This window comes from Canis lupus, chromosome 18 (genome assembly GCF_011100685.1).
Source record: "Canis lupus familiaris isolate Mischka breed German Shepherd chromosome 18, alternate assembly UU_Cfam_GSD_1.0, whole genome shotgun sequence".
NCBI classification, from domain to species: Eukaryota; Metazoa; Chordata; class Mammalia; order Carnivora; family Canidae; genus Canis; species Canis lupus.
In genome coordinates, this window is record NC_049239.1 from 40,072,068 (window position 1) to 40,094,420 (window position 22,353).

Genomic DNA, 22,353 nt, shown 5'->3' on the forward strand with positions numbered 1-22,353 from the left:
TGGAAAACCTATTCTGAATTGATAATCAGCATAGTAGATAGCTTTCATGTTATATTATCTGGTCTTGTTTTATCCTGAATACAAGTAAAATAGAAGTGTCAGGAGTCTAGGAGTGAGCTATATGAACATTACAGAAAAATACAGCATTGTTAACATTAAATTATAAACATTTTTTTTCTAGAAAATACACTCACCTCATATAGGGCATTGCTGATAAGATTGTGAGCTTCTGGGATCCCTGGGTGGCGCAGCAGTTTGGCGCCTGCCTTTGGCCCAGGGCGCGATCCTGGAGACCCGGGATCGAATCCCACATCAGGCTCCCGGTGCATGGAGCCTGCTTCTCCCTCTGCCTATGTCTCTGCCTCTCTCTCTCTGTGACTATAATAAATAAATAAATAAATAAATAAATAAATAAATAAATAAATAAATAAATAAATAAATAAATAAAAAAGATTGTGAGCTTCTAATAAATAACCGGATACCCAAGTACATACATTCTTTTGTCAGAAATCCTGATGTTAAGAAAAACTGTTTTAAGCGAACAGAAGAAACAATGTGAATAATGTTGAGGTGCAATGATGAAAGGCAAAAGAAAAAAAAAAAGACTTTGTCTTCTGATTTTGCGTAAGCTAAGCAGAGAGAAGGGCGTTCTCTCACCAGTTTGAGACATCAACTGGGAAAAGCTTCAAATTGCTTTTTTGTAGTTTCTATCTGTTTTGATGATCAGATCATTGTTATTTAAAGTTCTACTTTTTGTGAAAATTATCCGTGCTGTCAGATTCCACTGGAAATTGAACATGTTGTACATTGTACCATTACTATAAAACAGGGTACTTAAACGTCTCCTCACCTCCAAATATTGTTTTTCACAACTCAGCACGAGGTGAAATTTCTCCTTTTGCTCATTATTAATTAGAAAAAAAATTACTTTGGGGCACCTGGGTGGCTCAGATGGTTAAGCAGCTGCCTTCCACTCAGGTCATGATCCCAGTGTCCTGGGATCAAGCCCCACATTGGGCTCCCCGCTCTGTGGGGAACCTGCTTCTCCCTCTTCCTCTGCCTACTATTCTCTTTGCTTGTGCTCTCACTCTGTCTGTCAAATAAATAAAATCTTTTTTAAAAATTTATCTTTATAAGTTGATTTAAATAACCATCACAATGTTTTTGAGAAGGGAATGAGAAGAATCTAGTCACTAAATGAGGTTTTTAGATATTAGACACACACCTGAATAGCAACAGTTTCATAATTCTTTCATACTTTTTGTTTTTTTTATTCCTTACTCTTTAGTTAGGCTTTATGGTCGCTTCGTTTGGTCTGTATTATTTATATGATCAAGTATTCACATGAAACATATATTTACATAAGCAATATGGCCCTGACATTTCAAACATGCTAATAAGCATTACTTGAACAAGTAATGTGAAGAGAAAGGAGAGCACTCTTACTGTGTCATGCATTATCACCAGGAGAATGCAGAAATGAATCAGAAATCCTAATAGTTTTCTATGCCTTGACATGGAATGAAAGTGTTACCTTGCAACTGTCAGCGAAAGTATGTGGATATGGGTATAATACAGGACCACATGAAATATCTGTTTACCTGTGATGAAACCTCTGTCTTGGCTTCCCCACGATGCTTCATGATATGGTGATGTGAGATTAATTTACGGACTCTTGCTCACCCTCTGAGACTCTCCCTGAGGATATGCCAAGCAATTGCTTGATCATCCCTGAGGCATCTGAAAGCTTAAGAGAATGCAAAAGATGGTGTTTATTAATTCTCTAGGACAATTTGTATTCACCACTGAGTTAGATTTTTTTTATTAGTTTGTGTACTACCTTCATACATCTTACTCTTGATTAATTCTTTTTCTCCTTGCTTTGATGGTTAATTTTATGTGTCCACTTGACTAGGCTACGGTGCCCACCTGTTTAGTCAAAAACTAGTTCAGATGTTGTCATAAAGATATTTTTTTACATATGATTAAGATTCAAATTAATGGTCTTTGAGCATAGCCATGTAACTTCTGGAATGTCGGTGGGCCTCATCTAATCAGTTGAAAGCCTTACAAAAGATGAGGTCTCCTAAAGACAAAGAATTAGGCTCCAGGGCAACCCAGGTGGCTCAGCGGTTTAGCACCTGCCTTCGGCCCAGGGCATGATCCTGGAGACCTGGGATCGAGTCCCATGTTGGGCTCCCTGCATGGAGCCTGCTTCTCCCTCTGCCTGTGTCTCTGCCTCTCTCTTTCTCTCTCTCTCTGTGTCTCTCATGAGTAAATAAATAAAATCTAAAAAAAAAAAAAGCTGATTTAAAAAAAAAAAGAAAAAGAAATTAGGCTCCAGACTGAAATATAGAAAATTTACCTTAGTTTCCCCCTTTTGTACTCAAGACTGGAGTATTAGCTTTTGCAATGCTAAGCTCCTTGTCATTCCCAACAATCATACATATTGATTTCTCAAAATCTCTCCCTCTGTCTCTCAAATCTATTTTATCATGTTATATATAACATGTATATTATTATATTATTATATAATTATATATATTATATATTATATAATTATATATATGTATATTATAGTACATTATATATATGTACTGATAATTTATATTAAAATATTTTACAGATGGTATATATAATATATATTATATTATATATATAATCACTTCATTTTGGTTTTGTTTCTCTGAAGCACCTTTACCAAAACAAACGTATAAGGAAATGGATTATTAATATGCCTTATCTATACACCAAACTGCCAGTATTCCCCAGGTGTACAATGGTCTCCTTAGACAGATGACAAAATGGACTCCTCAGATGACACATAGAGTCATTTTTAAATGCCGTCTCATTGCATTATTCAAATGATTAAATGAGGGGCATCTGGGTGGCTCAGTCAGTGAAGCATCCAACTCTTGGTCTCAGGATCCTGAAATCGAGCCCCTTGGTGGCCCAGTGCTCAGTGCATAGTCTGCTTGTCCCTCTCCCTCTGCTCCTCCCACCCCAATCTCGAATAAATAAATAAAATCTTAAAAAAATAAATGAATAAACTAAAAGTAATAAGATTTTGTGAATATAAGATGCTATGTCTTCTCCTTTTTTTGACTATATAGTGAGAAATTAGTTACTCTTCTCATTTTTTTTTCACAGTAAATTCTCATCATCTATTTTAGGTTTTCCCTTGAATTTTATTTGTCTGTATTAGAGTTCAATATTTCTTGTTTTTCCATAATGCCTGATACCCACTCCAATTCTTTTTTCTCCCTTGTCACCTGCTCTACTGTACTTGACGAATATCTTACACTATTAATATATTCTGCAAAAATATAATATTTTATATGCATATGTTTTGCTATGTTATTTTGCTATAAATTATGTTGTTGCATTTTAAGCCACATTACACGTGATGTTTTCATGCTGTGTTTCTTTTTGCTTCTTTCCTCATTATAGTCAATAATACATAATGAATTTTATGGATCTATTCTTCGTTGGTATTTTCTTGTCTCCAACCTTGGTTATCAGCAGCATGGAGTTCCATGAAAAGCCCTGACTAGCTATGTTAATATGTTGGAAACAAAATTATCCATGGTATACATGTCACATATCTGTCTCTGGATGCGTGTGCATGTGTGCATGTGTTTGTTAATGTGCATATAGATGCACCTACGTGTACGTGTATGACCACATATAAGCACCCACAAGCAGAAAGATTGCTTTGAAGGAGAAAACAATTTTTTAAATTTTTTAAGTTTTCTAGATTGGTTCTACAGTACTAATATCCTCTTTCTGTAGCAAATATATGAGGTTCTTGGATCTTCACTTCTATGATAGGAGCCTGCATTATGTTCTCTCTTGTTAACTAGATAATACTTTTTAAAAATATTTTATTTATTTATTTAGAGGGAGTAAATGATCAGGAAAGAAGCAGAGGTGAGGGAGAGAGATAATCTCATGCAGACCCCATGCTGCATGTAGAGTCTTCATGGGGCTCAATCTCATGACCCTGAGATCATGACCTGAGCTAAAATCAAGAGCTGGTCACTTAACCAATGGAGCCAACCTGACGCCTCTCTTTAGTGGATAATACTTAACATGTTTTCTGTTACTGACTTTTCCCTTGGTTTTAGTTTGATCTCTTGGCATATTTAGTAAAGAAGTAAAACAACTTAAGTAGGTATCATTATAAAATAAATGCATATATGTAAATAATAAACTGCACACATATAAAGTATAAAATTTGATAGGTTTTGACATATGTATGTGTATATATATATATATATATATATATATATATTTCTATGTAATATTTCCATTTTACTTCATCCTACCCCATAATGTCTCAGACAAACTTGGATTTAATTTCTTTAACTTTATTATTATTATTATTATTTTAAAATATTTTATTTATTTATTCATGAGAGACACACTCAGAGAGGCAGAGGCACAGGCAGAGGGAGAAGCAGGCTCCTTGCTCGATGTGAGACTCATTCCTGGTACCCTGGGATCAAGCCCTGAGCTAAAGGCAGATGCTCAACCACTGAGCCACCCAGGAGTCCCAACTTCTCATTATTTTGAAATAGTTATAGAATTATGAGAAGATGGAGCAAAATTAATTAATTAATCATTAAACTAATATTACAATACTTTGCCTGTTCAGGTCACCAGGTTTTCATGTGCTCATTTTTGTGTTTATACACACACACACACACACACACACAAACAATTTTAATCAGATGTACATATGTGTAATCAGCATAACAATCAACACACAGGCTTATTTCACCACCAAATGGGTCACTTCTCATATGCCGTTCCTTCATAGCCAAATCCTCTTCCTTTCCCTCATTCCCTTGTCTTTAACCTCTATCAATCACTAACCTGTTTTTTATCACCAACTTTTCCAGGTACAGAATTCTCAGTTGGCAGTTCTTTTGTTTCAATATTTTACTGATGTTGCTCCATTGTCTTCTCACCTGCAGAGCTTCTGATCATGAGTTGATATTCTTTGTTCCTTTGTACATAAAACACCTTTGCTTTTTTACTGTTTAATGTTTTGGCTTTGAGAAATTTGATGATGAGGTACCTTTAGGTCATGGTCTTTATGTTTCTTGTATCTGGGGTTTGTTAATCTTGAATCTGAGGTCTTTTAATTTTTATCATGTTTGATTATTTTTCACCTGTATTTTCTTCAAATAATTCTAATGACATTTGACATTATTGTCATTAATGTCTAATGACATTCTTCTTTGGAAAAGCCAGTTGTGAGCATACTTGGCTGCTTGAAACTGCTTGATTATTGTAATTCTTTTATGTTTTTGCTTCTTCCCCCCCCCATTTCATTTTGATACTTTTTATTGCTGTATCTATAGACTCACTAATCTTCTATAATGTTTAATCTCCTGCAAATACAATCTCATTTATCTTTCACCTTGAACATAGTGCTTTTCATCTCTAGAAGTTGAGATTCTTTTTTTATAATTTCTTCCAAGTTCCTAGTTACCTTTTAGAGAATATGATATACAATTCTAATAACCATTTTTGTCCTTTGATATTTCTTTTTTTTAATATTTTATTTATTTATTCATGAGAGACACAGGGAGAGGGGCAGAGACACAGGCAGAGGGAGAAGCAGGCTCCATGCAGGGAGCCTGATGGGACTCGATCCTGGGACTCCAGGATCACGCCCTGAGCTGAAGGCAGACGCTTAACTACTGAGCCACCCAGGTATCTCTGTCCTTTAATATTTCAAACGTGTGCCAGTTCTTGATAAGTTTCCACTGATTGGTTATTTTATTTACTATGGAACATGTATTCCTGCTTCTTTGTATGTATGATAATTATAGGATGTATTTCATTCATTGTGAATTTTTCTTCATGCATATTGGATAAATTTGTATTTTAAAAAATGTCCCTGAAATTTGTTCTAGGATATAATTAGTTGGAAATAGTTTAATCCTTTTGGATGTTGCCTTTATAATTTCTTAGGTTGGACCAGAGTAGTGTGCAATTTAGAGCTAATTATTCCACGTACTGAAAGAAGATCTTCTTGAGTATTCTACCTAAAGCCTTATAAACTATGAGATTTTTTACTCCCTGTTCAATACATTGGCACAATTTCTACCTCTGCTTGAGTTCAGAATACTGTTGTCTTTCATCTTAGATGATTCTTTCTTTTGCCAGGATGATTTCCTCTTGCTTGTGCTAATCTGGTGAATAATTGAGGAGGATTCTCTGTAGAGATCCAGTGTTCTTTCTCTGTACAGCTCTCCTAGTGTAGGCACTCTGTCTTGCAAAATTGAGCTACCATAATCTTACTAGATTCTTGACTTAGTTTTTTCAACTCTCAGGAAGGTGGAACAATCATAGGACTCACCTCATTTGTTCCTGATCCATCAGGAAAATTGTCCTTTGTGGCCTGTTATCAGTGTTGTGACAGCTTGTTTCATATATCTTGTCTCTGTTTTTGTTTGGTTTGGTGCTTTTTTTTTTCTAGTTTTAATGGGAAGTTAAGGTCATATTAATTGAAAGAAGAAAACAGTATTCAGTATATCTTAAGATGAGCCTTGGAACTAGTCTTTCTATTCTTTTTTAATCATTGATTTCCTTTTCTATGCCTCTTTACCCCACGTAAACATGAAGAACTATTAAGATTTTCCTCAAAAATATGGGATCCCTGGGTGGTGCAGTGGTTTAGCGCCTGCCTTTGGCCCAGGGCACGATCCTGGAGACCCGGGATTGAATCCCACGTCGGGCTCCCAGTGCATGGAGCCTGCTTCTCCCTCTGCCTATGTCTCTGCCTCTCTCTCTCTATCATAAATAAATTAAAAAAAAATTAAAAAAAAGATTTTCCTCAAAAATATGTTAATAATCTAATCACTTCTATTCTTTGATTGTTCCTGTCTTATATTAAACCTCTATTGTCTCTCAAATGTATCGTGAGTCTGGCCATACCACCCTGAATGCATCCAATCTTGTCAAATGTATCATGATTAATCCCCTCAGCATTTTCAATTTCCAAACTTAGAATCTGCCATCCATTATTTACACAGCAGTCATAGCTGTGTTTAATCAAAGATAGATCAAATCACTCCTTAGCTGAAAATCCTCTGAAGACTTTTTGATTATTCAGGAAAAAAGACAACTTTTACAATGGCCTTAATAGAGTACTACAGGGTTAAATTCTGTTACAAATTCATCATCTCTCTTTTGTTTCCTAATCACATTTAGGCTCCCACCACCTTTGACTCTGGTGTTCCTCAGCACATGAGTCATTAGGAACTGCTGCAGTGTCATTTCTGTCCCCATGGAACAGGCTTCTGCTAGGTAGCCCCAGAGTCTCACTCAGCAACTCTAGTGTTTGTTTCAATGCCATCTTCACAGAGCGCTCCCTGACAACCTTAATTAAAAGGTGACCCCATCCTGGCTACTTGCTCTAGCCCATTTTCATATTGCTTGATACACTCCATCCCACTTATAGGCCACTTCTCAAGCTGCCTATTTTCTGTAAGCCCCATTTCTGGCTTAAACTTCACAGTATATGTTTATTTCCTTGATTAATTCATTCATATAATATCTATCAGGCATCTTCTTTGTGTGTGACTTTTACTATGCTAGACAGTGATAGATAAGACTGTGAAGAGAATGTACAAGATCCCTAGTTTTATAAAAAATAAGTATTTAGTGGAAAAGACAAATAGGGCACATGAAAGAACATGTAGGAATGGCATTGACTTGGAATTGAAACTAAATTAAGCTAGTATCTGAAGTAGGATAAAGGAACAAATAATCTATTGGTGATTATTCTTATTTGAAATTTAAAATAATGAATATATGTATATTTTATTTCTATGGTTATCATACATTGATTCTTGCCTATCCCCTGGAAACAACAGAACAAGACTACAGCAAAGTTAATTACAGGATATATTGGCTAATATATAATTTATTGTTAGTGTATCCTACAGTGAATTTTAAATAGAACATTTGCAAACATTCTGCAGGTTTTATATAAGGCATTTTTCACCTCTTTTTTTCCTCAAACTGTAGATCATGGGATTCAGCATGAATATAATCAAAGTGTAAAATAAGGAGGCTATTTTATCACTATCAAATGAATGAATTGGTTTGGGCTGCACATACATAAAAAAATGGAGAACCGTAAAATATGACTATCAGTGTCATATGGGATTCACAGGTGGAGAAAGCCTTGTGCCTACCTTCTGCAAAGTTCATCCTGAGGATGGCAATAAGGATCAGCATGTAAAACACAGGGCTATCATAAGAGATGACACTAAATTAAAAGCTGAAAAGATCAGAATTATCAACTTAATTTCATGTGTGCCTGAGCAGAGCAAAGCTATCAATGATAGACTATCACAGTAGAAATGCCTAAATGACATTATAGTCACCAAACTATGAAAGGGAAATTTTTATAATGATCAGCAAAGACAAAATGATAGATTATGCCACCAGCAACTGACATAATCTATGTGACATAATGACTATGCAGAGCAGAGGGTTATAGATGGCCACATAGCAGTCATAGGCCATTGCTGACAAAATGAGAATTTCACTAGTAATAAACATAATGAAAAAAGTGAGTTGGGTAGCACATCAGTTATAAGAGATGATAGATTGATCTACAACAAGGCTTACCAGCATTTGGGGTCCCAGAGCTATTGAACAACCAAGATTAGTGAAAGCCAGGTGTCTGAGGAAGATGTACATGGGTGTTTGTGGCTTAGAGTCCACCTTGGTGAGGATGATCAAGCTCAGGTTATCCACCAGTGACACCAGGTAAACAGTGAGGAAGAGTCCAGACAATGGAGCCTGCAGCTCAGGGAGTTCTGTGATTCCCATTTGGATGAGTTCTTTCCACTGTGTTAGATTGTGTTTCTCCATGCAGGCATTTGAGAAACCTATAATGGGAATAAATATAAAAATAATCATTAATTTCATGACATATGACTAAGATGACCATTGTAGTAAGTGATTAAGGACTTAAATCTTGCATTTATGGCCTGTTGCTTTAACTGGATGTTCCAACACCTGGCAGCTCAATTATCTCTCCTGGCTCAGCTGAGCTCTTTACAGCTTTCTTAGATATGACACCAAAAGTACAAATGACAAAAGTAAAAATACATAACTGGACATAAAAATAATTTAAAATACAAATAAACTTTTGTCCATTAAAGGACACTATCAGAGAATGAAAACATGACTCACACGATGGAGGAGATTGCAAATCATATATCTGGCAAGGCTCTGTTTTATAAGGATTCTTCAACTCAACAGGAAAAAAATCCAATTTAGAGAACAGGCTAAAGACTCGAACAGACACTTCCCACTGAAGATATAAACATGGCCAATAAGCACATGAAGAGATTTTCTTAACAAAACTCCCTTTTCAGAGATTGCTCTTTTTTTTTTTTTTTTTTTTTACTATTCAAAGAGTACAAATTTCCTGGATCATAGCAAATGTCTACATTTCACCCAAAATTATAATGAAGACATTTACAAACTTACAACCTATAACCACCCAGAAACTTTAGATACCAAAGCAGATTATTAAAGAGATGGCTAAATCACTGAGGGAGGTACCAGATACTATTGGGGTCCTAAAACCATACTCTTTTTTTGATGGTTCCATAAATGTTATCTTTCCTTCAATTTTATTTTCTAACTGTTGTTGATAGGTGTAAAAATAAAGTTGATTTTTGTAAATTTATATTCGGCAAATTTGCTAAATTCACTTATTATTTCTAATAAATTATATATTTTCCCTGTGTGGTTAATTATAACATTAATCAAAAACTAAAAATGTCAGTTTATGACTTCCTACCTGTCTTTACCTCATTTTTTTTATCATGGTTGAACCTGCTATAATATTCAATACATACTGAATATAAATGGGGAAACTGGGTCTCCTAATCTTGGGGGCAATTTCATCAGGGGAAAAGTTTTCAATGATTCAGTTTACACTAATAGTTTTATACATATTTTTAAATGTAATGATATATGCCCATCAGTATAATATCATATGGAATATTATCACTGCCCTAAAATCTTTTGTTCTCCGCTTATTTATCCCCCAATATAGGATTCTTATAAATATTATTTATAACACTGTTTTTGTCTATTCTGCTCAGCTAGGCAAATAGGTGTTAAAAATAGGTATTAAATATTATCATAAATCTATTTTTTTCTTTTAACTTACAATGATGTTAATTTATGTCGTAAGTTTTCAACTGTGAAATCAGCCTTTCATTCTTGCTTACAAGCAGTGCTCCTTAATGGTATCATGTACTCAAAAACAAAATGTGTAACTTATGAAAAGTGCCCATAATAGTACAACTTAGCTTCATTGCTATTTGTATGAGTTGGTGTAATTTTTGGAGAGCATGGTGCCTTTCACTTAATATTTTATCCATTCATCTTCTTTGCCACTCCTCTCCTCCTCTGCTCTTCCTCTTCTTTCTCCCACTTCTTCATGCTCTGCTGTGCAGAATATATTTTTTTTGAACGTGCCATTACATATCCATCCATTCCACCCTTGATAAACATTTAACACCTATGATGACTACATCTGCCACAAACATTCTATTACTTATTCTCTAGGGGACATAATTACACGGATATGGAATTGGCACATCATACAGTATACTCACACTACAATTTAGTAATTATTCCCTTATTTTCCCAAAGTTTTTATAGCAATGTACTCACCCTTAAACAAGTAAAAGAATTATAATTTTCCACATTCTTATCAACATTTTCAATTATCATTCAAACAAACTTTTGCATTTCAGCTATCCTGGTAATGTTTGGCGATATCACAGTATACATTTTCACTTAGATTTATCTAATGAATAATTTTTTGAACACATTTGTGTATTTTTGGCTGTTTTGATATCCTCTTCTGTGAAGAGTTTCTTCAGGTGTCTTCCCTCACCTCTTCCCCTCAACTATTTTTTCCCTCCTAAAAGTTAACCCTCTTGATCATCCTCATTCAAAGAGTTAGGGAATTTGTTGTTTCGTTTTGTTTTACAAATTACTTTGCAAGAGTGTATTTCAAATATGGTTTCTTTGGATTTTTAAACTTTATTATGGTGTATTTTCATTAATACAAGTTTTCATTCTAGATAGAGTACTATTTTTCTATTAGTATCACTATTTTTTGTACCCCATTTAAGGAAACTTTGTTGATCCCAAGTCATGAAAATATTATTTTACTTTACTTTAAGAAACCTTTTGGTTTCAAATTTCACATTCCCATTTGTAACATATTTCAATTAATTTTTACATGTAGTGTATAAATGACCAAGTTCCATATTTTATATAGAAACCTAACTGAACTGACCAATTTACTGAGAAAACCTATTTTATTCACTATATTGCAGCAAAGCTCTTGTTTTAAAATAAGTGGAATTAAACATGTGAGTCTATTTTGGACTTTATTTTCATTTTATTGATCTCTCTGTGTAAATATGTGCACTAATGATACATTTAAAAAATGGGTAGGAAATATCAGAAAGGGAGACAGAACATAAAGACTCCTAACTCTGGGAAATGAACTAGGGGTGGTGGAAGGGGAGGAGGGCGGGGGGGTGGAGGTGAATGGGTGACGGGCACTGAGGGGGGCACTTGACGGGATGAGCAATGGGTGTTATTCTGTATGTTGGCAAATTGAACACCAATAAAAAATAAATTTATTATTAAAAAAATAAAAAATAATAAAAAATCTTATTTCATTAAATGAATTGATATCTGTCATTGGAAGTCCTCTGAAATCTTTCTTCTAAGATATTGCCTGGCTAATCTAGATCTTTTGCGTTTCCAAATAATTTTTTTTAAATCTTTTTTTAAATTTTTATTTATTTATGATAGTCACACACAGAGAGAGAGAGAGAGGCAGAGACATAGGCAGAGGGAGAAGCAGGCTCCATGCACCGAGAGCCCGATGTGGGATTCGATCCCGGATATCCAGGATCGCGCCCTGGGCCAAAGGCAGGCGCTAAACCGCTGCGCCACCCAGGGATCCCCCAAATAATTTTTGATATCAACTTAAGCACTAAAAAATCCTACTGGGATGCCTGGGTGGCTCAGCGGTTGAGAGTCTGCCTTCAGCTCAGGGCATTATCCCTGGACCAGGGATAGAGTCCTAAACAGGCTTCCTGCAGGGAGCCTGCTTCTCCCTCTGTCTGTGTCTCTGCCTCTCTCTGTGTCTCTCATGAATAAATAAATAAAATCTTAAAAAATATTACTGGAATCTTGATTGTTAACTGCATTGGATCTATAGGAAAATTAGGGAGAACTGGCCTCACCAAATTTATATCTTTCAACCAATTGACATGGTATATTAACATTTATCTCTCCTTCAATAACTCAGTAATATTTGTTGTAGTGTCTAGCAATGAAGCTTTATTTGCACATCTGTGTAAGATTTCTAGATCTGTCCCAGTAAGGGAAGAAGAGGCCTTTCTCTTACACCTGTCACTAAAATGCAAACTAATATAATTGCTGACCAAACTTACACACATGGTGACATAACTTTTAGCCCCTATGTTAGCCACTGTGATTATCAGGGGGAAAAACACTTTTCCTAAGACATTCAGCTGCAAAGGGAGGCAATGTTGGAATCCCCTCAGTGATGCTGCACCACTCTGGAAAATATGCCTTCAGGCTCTTTGCCATCCCCTAGGGCAGCAACAAATCCTTCCAGTCGCCTCCTTTTGGCCAAAGCAGTCAAAGACTTAAAAGTCTTTGGTTCATAGATGGCTAGATCCACAAGTACTTTCCTGTTGAGCTCCACCTGGCACTTAATTAAATGGACAATGAATGCCGGGTACTTCAGGCCATGTTCCTGGGAGGCAGCTGTGATTCGATTAATCCAGAGGGTCCGCATATTCCTCTTCTTCAGTCTCCTTGCTTTTGTGCATTTCACAAACGCTCTGGTCACGGCTCTCACCGTCAGCTTGTACTCATTAAAATTTTTCCTAGTGTAGCTTAAAATTTTAATTTTATCTGTTTTTGTTGGTAGATACAAAATAATTGATCTTTAATACGCTGACACTATATCCACTAATCCTGCAAAATTCACTTATTATTTCTAATGTTTCAATGCTGAGTCTTTTGAATTTTTAATGCACATAATTATGGCCCTCGAAGATAATCAACTTTATTTTATGCTTTTCCATGCATATACATGTTCACATATAATAATGTAACAAATTTAAAATGCCACCAACCAAAGGGGATAGAGTTGAAGTGTCATTAAGGCAGATACTGTTCATTACTCATTAATGTATGTATGCTCAGCACAAAAAACATTAAGTGCCATCTTATGTCAGTATGCAGGTATGGAGGACACTGGTATTTAAATGGTGTTTATCCCACAAAAAATATTTAAGAAAAGACACAAGAAAGCCTTTAAAAGATTACTTAATGGCAGATGTATTAAAACAGACTTCCCTTAAATTGTAACATAAGGACTTGGCAATGTAAGAACAGATGTCTGAACTTAGGTCTCTGGCAGTAACACTTAAGGACAAATAAAAATTGATACAGGAAGGTTGATCACTACTGGAACACCTATAGTTGAAAATAGGAAAAACATTTCTAGTTTTCCATGACTTCTACACATTACTCCTTTCTAAACCCAACAACATCAACAGTAGTCCATAACCTAATTTATTGTATGTATAGTCTATATTGAACTCTACATAGGCAGTATGTGCAAGTTTTTCCATACTCTATGCAGGGCACCTTTTACCTCTTTGTTCCTTAAGCTGTAGATCATGGGATTCAGCATAGGGATTATCAAAGTGTAAAATGCAGAGGCGATTTTATCAGTATCAAAGGAATGACTGGATTTGGGCTGCACGTACATGAAAAATAGAGTAGCATATAATACAACAACCACCGTCAGGTGAGATCCACAGGTGGAGAAGGCCTTGTGCCTGCCCTCTGCAGAGTTCATCCTAAGGATGGCCATAAGGATTAGGATGTAAGACACAAGCACTATGAGAAGGGAGGAAATCAAATTAAATGCTGAAAAGATCAGTATTATCAACTCAATGTCACGTGTGCTTGAACACAGCAAAGTTAACAAGGGAAGACTATCACAGTAAAAATGTCTAATGACATTATGTCCACAGAAGGATGACATAAAAATCTTGATGGTGGTTATCAGAGAAAGAAAGGCACTGTAGACATAAGGGATTGCTACTAGCACCCAGCACACCCTTTGTGACATAACAACGGTGTAGAGCAGAGGGTTACAGATGGCCACATAGCGGTCATAGGCCATTGCTGACAGAATGAACAGCTCACTGATGATGAACAAGATGAAGAAAGCCAGCTGGGTAGCACAGCAGTTATAGGGGATTGTATTTTGATCAGCTACAAAATTTACTAACATTTTGGGTGCCACAGCTGATGAGTAGCCAAGATCAATGAAAGCCAGGTGTCTGAGGAAGAAGTACATGGGTGTTTGGAGCCTGGAGTCCACCTTGGTGAGGATGATCATGCCCAGGTTGCCCACCACTGAAACTGTGTAGATGATGAGGAAAAGCCCAAAGAAGGGAGCCTGCAGCTCAGGACGGTCGGTGATTCCCATTAGGATGAATTCTGTTAACACTGTTAGATTTTGTCTGTTCATCCAGGTCATTAAGCAAAATTGCTGTGGGAACAACCATCACAAGAGTCATTGGGATTCAGGAGACAACATCTGTGGTCATTTTAGGAGGCAAAGCCATCATGGGTAAGATAGGTCCATTTTTTTAGATGGGTTAATTTAAAATAAGACTCACTTTTGTCACTGAACCTGGAGCCAAATACAGAAGGCATTACAACCTAAGGTATACAGTAGCCTTTTTTTTTTTTTTTCTTTTTCTTTTTTGCTGCATGCTGGCTATCATTACCAAGTCAATACAGTCTCTGTGTGGTTGGTCTGTCAAGAAGGTATCATTAGAAAGTTTGGTCTTAAGTGGGAATCCTGATATTCTTTTAGACATGTTTTTTACTTAATGCCTGTAATTGGTTAAACATATAATTCTTTATAAGAAATAATAATAAAAGTTATAACCCTCCACTTCTCAACTTGCAATTTCAGTCCCAACATTCAAGTAAAACACGATTAACTCATTTAATAGACTTTGATTTACATTTCTCATTATAACTCTGCATATCTAATGGTATTCCCATTCCATTATCCGTTTGATTTATTAACTTGTGTTATCATTCCATTATGCTTTTATGAGTTGTGAATATTGTTTAATGACTTTTTCTGATGATAGACAATTATTTAGATACCCTGCAAAAGTCCCCAACATGCTCACTGTAATGCACATAAATAAATTTTCTCAATAACATTGTATCTTAATATTTAGCACTTGCCTGCGGTGTTTTCATTTTCTGATTTTTGATATGTTGCACAGAAAGTAAGGCCTGCATCTACAAGTTATTACTATATAAAAAAAGAATACAGCTAACACTCCCACATTTGCTTTGACTTTAGCACTAGTATCTCTGAAATGATGGGTTTAATTTGGTAATTATATTTTCTAGCACATTTTAAGACCAGGATAAATTATCAGAATGTATTTGTTAATGTATCACCTGAAATCATCCAATAAACTGCTATTTAATTTCAAAGTAGGGGATGCTATCTCGAGTGTCTTTGAGGCTGGCAAATAACATTGCACGAACTACATGAATGAAAGACAATTTAATAGGGAACAAGGGTAAATAGATATGGCATGATTTATTTGATATACCTATCAAATATACCTACTGTTTAAATGTACATGGACAGGACTAATGATTCTCTGATCTAGATGAAGTGAACTGGACATGGCATAAAGAGAAATGGAAGACATTAACTATATTTTAATTTGAATACTACTCTTATACCTTTATTTCACCTTCCATCAAATAAACATGAAATGTTTTGTATTAACACAATTTATTAAAAAAATGTACTTTATCTATCTCTGCTTTTCCAACTTCTTTCTCCTTCAGATTGTTTTTAAAGGCAAATGTTCTAAAATTTCAAAGGAAAAAATATCATCCATATTTTTTCTACTAACTATTTCAGAGTGAAAAAATGAGAACTTCACTGTAACTCATCTTAGGTGACAAAATCATGATTTATAAAGAAAGATATAATAATGAAAAAAACCCACGATATATCCACTATATATATATATAGTCTCTCTCTCTATATATAGTCTCTCTCTCTCTCTCTGTATTTAAAAATGTATAAGAATTACAGGAAGTTGTCCAAACTGCATTGATCTCATGTTTGGCTTGATGGTTTTATTTTGGAAAATCTATAACTAGAATTCATCACATTGGCAGAATTAAATAGAAAAAAAAATTGAGCATTTAAACATCTATTTAAGGAATTTAGGAATTAATGTTATTAGAATGGACAAAGGCAATAAAAATTAAGGATAAAAGGAATAAGCCATAATCACAGAATGTCTTATAAAAACTAGACAACCCACTCCTAAAAGGTGAAAAGTTAAAATATTTTTGGGAAAAATTGCAGAGGTCCTAAATAAATTGGTAAAAATATTATGTTCCTGGATTGCTCAACTTAGTGTTATAAAAATGTCAATTGTGCTAAAATTAATCTTATGTACATGATGCCTTTGCAATCAAAATCTCACTCAGGAATCTGTAGAATTTAACCCTGAATTAAAAATGTATTTTAAAAATGCAAATTATAAAGAATAACATGGAAACTTTTGAAAAGACCTATGCTACCAGATATAAAACTTAGAAATCTAGAACATGCCTTCTGAATGTCTCTTTTTTTTTTTTTTTTTGATGCAAACACACGAGGGTTTATTTACAAGCTCGAGCTTGGGTCCAAGTGCACCTGACACAGCGGTGCAGGGACTTGGACCCCGAGACTAAGAGGCGTAGCAGCTTTATAGGGGCCAGTGGCCAATGGGATCGTAACACACATAGAAAGTTGCACAGTCATGTCGGTCCGCACGCAGGTGCCCGATTGAATTACCCTTACCCTATAGTATCCATTTGAGCTGGCCTATTACTTTGGTCAGAATTGGCGCGCAGTTTTGGCGGGCACAAAGCAGGGTTACTTTGTTATGAGCCGATTTCCGATTAGGGTGGGCCCAGCGGCTTGACTAGGGTGGGGCAGCGCCTTAAGCAATAAGCAGGTCATGTGGGGGTCATACGGGAGGTGGCAGGTGTAGCACATAATGGAATCAGTCCTGCTCTGCTTGTCCAGGGGTAGGGGATTTTTGTAAAATTTCCTGCGTCCCACACTTGCAGCTCACCCACCCGGGCCACCCTCACCAGGTGGACTCAGCGTGCACACCTTGTGGTGCTGGATCTCTCACACCAGCGTGTGGAGGGCACGCTCCTCGCCCTAGTGAGTAGGGGTTGGGTGAGCATGGGGCTCGGCCTGAAGGCCAGGCTGCACAGGGGACCGAGGAACCGCAGCCCCATCCCCACCCTGACTCCCACACACAGGCAGCCCCAGGGCTCCCCCCCGTGGACAGCCGGCTCCTCAGGATCTCCCCCCAGGGCGGCCCCGAGGTCTGGCTCCCTGCTGGAGAGGCATCGCGGAGAAGAGAAGCACACATGTGCGTATGAGAAGCTGCCACTAGAACTACAGGACGATGGCTCCGACAGCAGAAGTCCATGCGTCAATCTACAGCTGAGCATACACGACAGACATTCCTTCGGGTACAAGAGAGGCAGGGCCAGTCACAGTCGGCAAAAGGGGCCCCATTGTGAGCGGCCTCTGACCCAGCAAGAGCTGCTCAGAGAGGCCAAGATCACAGAAGAGCTCAACTTACGTTCACTGGAGACATACGAGAGGCTCGAGGCTGACAAAAAGAAGCAGGTGCACAAGAAGAGGAAGTGCCCTGGGCCCATAATCACCTATCATTCGGTTACAGTGCCCCTTGTTGGGGAGCCAGGCCCTAAAGAAGAGAATGTGGATGTGGAAGGGCTGGATCCTACTCCCACAGCTTCTGCACTGACTCCCCATGCCGGCACTGGACCGGTTGTCTCTCCACCTCGCTGCTTGCATACTTTCATCATTTTTAGTGATGATGCAACATTTGAGGAATGGTTTTCCCCAAGGCCGGCCCCCAAAGGTCCCTGTTCGGGAGGTCTGCCCCGTGACCCATCGCCCAGCCCTGTACCGGGACCCTGTCACAGACATCCCCTACACCACTGCTCGAGCCTTCAAGATCATCCGTGAGGCCTACAAGAAGTACATCACTGGGATCCCTGGGTGGCGCAGCGGTTTGGCGCCTGCCTTTGGCCCAGGGCGCGGTCCTGGAGACCCGGGATCGAATCCCACATCGGGCTCCTGGTGCATGGAGCCTGCTTCTCCCTCTGCCTGTGTCTCTGCCTCTCTCTCTCTCTCTCTGTGACTATCATAAACAAATAATAAAAATTAAAAAAAAAAAAAAAGAAGTACATCACTGCCCACGGACTGCCTCCCACTGCCTCGGCCCTGGGCCCTGGCCCACCACCTCCCGAGCCTCTCCCTGGTTCTGGGCCACGAGCCTTGTGCCAGAAAATTGTCATCAAATAAGGAGATGTTTAATCCCTAGAAACCTCTTTCCTGCCCTGACTTGGGGCTCTTCATGTTTCCCCTTCTCTCCCTGCTTCTCCCCTTTGTCAGCTCTGAGCTTTGCCCAGCCCTTTTCTATTTCTTTCCCCCCAGTTCCTACTGGTTTTGTGTTTTTTAGTCTAATAAAAGAGAAAGATCTCAAAAAAAAATTGCTTTATTGAGGCAATATGGCATACACCAGTGGAACAGAATAGAGACCTCAGGAAAAGACCCATGAATGTATAGAACTGTAGTGTTTGGATAGAAGTGGCATGCTAGGACAGGCATGCAAAAATGGGCTAGTCAATGTATCTGGAAAAAGTGATTATGCATATAGAGGATAATGAAATTGGATGTTTATTTGATCCATATAAAAATCAGCCCTAGGCTGGTCAAGGACTTAATGTCACAGAAAATATTAAACTTTTTTTTTTTTTTTCGAGAGAGAGCCTGCATACATAGGGGGGTGGTGGGGGCAGAGAGAGAGAGAGAGAGAGAGAGAGAGAGAATCTTAAGCAGACTGTACACCCAGTGCAGACTCTGAGATGGGGCTCAATTTCATGACCCGGAGATCATGACTTGAGCTGAAGTTGGAGGCTTAACCAACTGAGCCACCCAGTTGCCTCTAAACTTTTATAACTATAAGACTAGAACCTCTGGTTGCTCTTAAATAAACAGAAATTTCAAAAAAAAATAGAATAGAAATTCAATATTAGTTAGGCAGATGAAACTACTTCACAAAATTTGCTCTACCCCAAAATCTATTCAAATTAACAAATATTTACAACAAAGCAATTACAAACATCCATTAGCAGCAACCAAACAAATGACAGACCCTAATATCTTAAGCTACAAAAATTATACCCAAAGAAAAGACTATTCCTCAGAAGTTTATACGATTTGGTAAACCTCTTCATACCAACATCCATTTTATTGTGATTTTACAAATGCCTGAAGTTCTTCTGAAACTCACTTAGTGAATATTTATGTGGCCTTCCTATAAACAGTCCTACCCAAGCACTGCCTGGAAAGAAAAGGAAGTTGAGTATCAAACCTCTTATCAGATGGAAGCAGAAGCTCAGAGCTGTTCCAGGACCTGGAGGATGGACATGGAGCCCAACGATGTCCTCTTATGCAAATGAAAACAACCAATATCAATGGAATATTCTGTAACATTTTCATAATAGCCTCAACTGAGGTAAATGGGTTGGTCAAACTGAAAACATTGCAATCTCATTAAAAAGGAAGGAAGGAAAGAGGGAGGGAAGGAGAGAGGAAGATTCTAAGTTGAGCTTGGAAAAATGTTTAGTCCCCTTCGGGAAGTTTTTGTCTAGAATACCAGTATAAATGGAGAAATAATAGCAAATAGAAATGAAGTCCCCTATCACTTTCAAATAACATACTAATACTGGTAAACATATATCATTAATCCAAAAAACCTAGTTATGAAAAGAGATGATTAATATATATGATGTAATGTACAGAGTCTGGCTGTATCTGTGACTGTGCTCGTATCTGTCATTTAAATGGAAGACAGGTATCAAAAACCATCACTCTAGTTAACTTAGTAGTCAATATAATCAGTGCCATCTATTCACCTTAAATGAAGACTGTCTTTTTTGTACTCCCGTGTGATTACTAGCATGGCTGCTGTCAGAAGAATTTATGAGCATCTCCTCTCCTTGAGACACTCCCCTGGGAACTTGAATGCATAATTCTTGGTTATTCCCAAAGCATGTGAGAGCAGGAAATGATGCCATGGGTCTTTGCTAATTATTCAGAGTAACTTTGATTTCCCTATTGAGGAAATGTTTTTGAAGAATTTATTTTTTTTTATTTATTTAGAAAGAGAGAGAAGGAGCAAAGAGGGGGAGAGGGAGAGGGAGAAGCAGACTTCCCTATGAACAGGGGGCCCCATGAAAGATTCCATCCCAGGACCTTGCGATCACAACTTGAGCCAAAGGCAGACACTTAACCAACTGAACACCCAAGCGCCCATTTTTATTTTGTTTTTTGTTTTAAGATTTCATTTATTTATTTATTTATGAGAGACACAGAGACACAGGCAGAGACCCAGGCAGAGGGAGAAGCAGGCTCCATGCAGGGAGCCCGATGTGGGACTTGATACTGGATCTCCAGGATCAGGCCCTGGGCTGAAGGTAGCGCTAAGGCGCTGAGCCACCTGGGCTGCCCCATGTTTTTTATATATAAAAATTCACCTGCTTCCCTTGGTTGTTATTTTTATTGTATTCACTTGACTATCTAGATTTGAATAGTTTTCCTCAGACATATGCTTTAATCATCTATAAATTACATAAACTTTCAGCATTTCCCACAATGGCTTCTTCCATGTTTCACATCTGAAGATAAAGACAAAACTATTTATATATGACCTATAGTATGTTAAAAGTTTAGAAGGAATAAAAATTATGAATATATGTGTGAAGTTATTTATGTTTGGTTTTGTAACCTAAGGGACTAAACTTGGTTAATGACACATGATTCTACATCCCGTGTGCATTCTCATCCTAATTCCTATCCCTGCATCAGTTTTCTTTCCCTACATCGGTATCTCCTCCACAAAAGTTGATATATGTTCTTAAAAAGAAATTCAAATTCATGGGATGTCTAAGTGGTTCAATTAGTTAAGTGTCTGACTTTTAGTTTTAGCTCAGGTCACGATCTCAGGGTCCTGAGATCGAGCCTTGCATTGGGCTCTGTGCTCAATGTGAAGTCTGCTTCTCCCTCTCCCGCTGCCCCTCCTCCTCACACACACTCTCTCTCTCTCAAACTCAACATTAATTAAACAAATCTTTTTTAGAAAAGAAATGCAGCTTTATAAATGTATATTTTAAAGAGCACACACAGGTTATATAGCTTATTTTGATACTTCAAGCTTATCATTCAGCTATGTTTTTGAATTTTATTCATTTTCTACATATACACTAATATTTTACTGGCCTCTGTTTAATGAAATGGCCACAATCTGATTCTACCCTCATTTACTATCGATTTGCTCTAATACTAAGATGCAGTTAGTTATCAACTTTCGACTTCTACATGTATGACCACGATGAACAATTTTGTGTGTGTGGTCCCCCACTGACCCATAAAGGAACATGTCTGAAATATCTCCTGAGGCTCTGTTTTGGGATAAAGAGAGCATATTTAATTTACTTAAATAAGGATGGATCTATTCCAAGATTTATTTTTATTCATATACACTCCACCATCAGTACACAGCATTTCATACTGTGGACATTGAACTTATTAATATGTACCACTTGAACAAATGGTAAAGTTTGCAGCAAATAATTCAATCAGATTTAACTTTATAGAGCTCAAATTGTTTTGCTTGATTTAATACATTATTTTTTAAAAAGAACCCAAATATTTGTTAAGATTTGAAATGGAAAAGTGCACTATAATCCATGTCAACAGCAAAGTTCAGAAATTATAACCGAGACACATACACATTAATTTTAATATAATGTTACCATTTGAATGCCTATCACAATGCTAATGCTGATAAAGTAGTTGTTAAAATGACAAAAACACACCTCGTAGAGACAGGGGATGTCAACCTCCAAATCATGTTTCTTCCTCTGGGCACCTGGCTGGTTGACTTCTCATCCTCCTGGCAGGTGTGCAGAAGTAGCTGAACTGCAGCCTGACTCATCTGTAGTGACACAGCCCATCCTATGTGCAGTCATTCTTCACCCCTGCTGTGCACTGATCCTAAGAAACCCCTC

General features: G+C 37.2%; 1 protein-coding gene and 2 pseudogenes across 1 annotated transcript; 1 reads left to right on the forward strand and 2 right to left on the reverse strand.

Moving 5' to 3' along the window:
• Window positions 1–7,948: 7,948 nt before the first annotated feature.
• OR8AO1P lies at window positions 7,949–8,901 on the reverse strand (annotated as a pseudogene).
• Window positions 8,902–13,717: 4,816 nt separating this feature from the next.
• Window positions 13,718–14,668, reverse strand: OR8K55P (annotated as a pseudogene).
• A 2,640-nt stretch (window positions 14,669–17,308) lies between these two features.
• LOC100684780 (vacuolar protein sorting-associated protein 72 homolog) lies at window positions 17,309–18,250 on the forward strand. Its single transcript, XM_038563258.1, has one exon. It carries the CDS (start codon window positions 17,426–17,428, stop codon window positions 18,242–18,244), a length of 819 nt encoding a protein of 272 aa, XP_038419186.1. The 5' UTR covers window positions 17,309–17,425; the 3' UTR covers window positions 18,245–18,250.
• The last annotated feature ends 4,103 nt before the right edge of the window (window positions 18,251–22,353 follow it).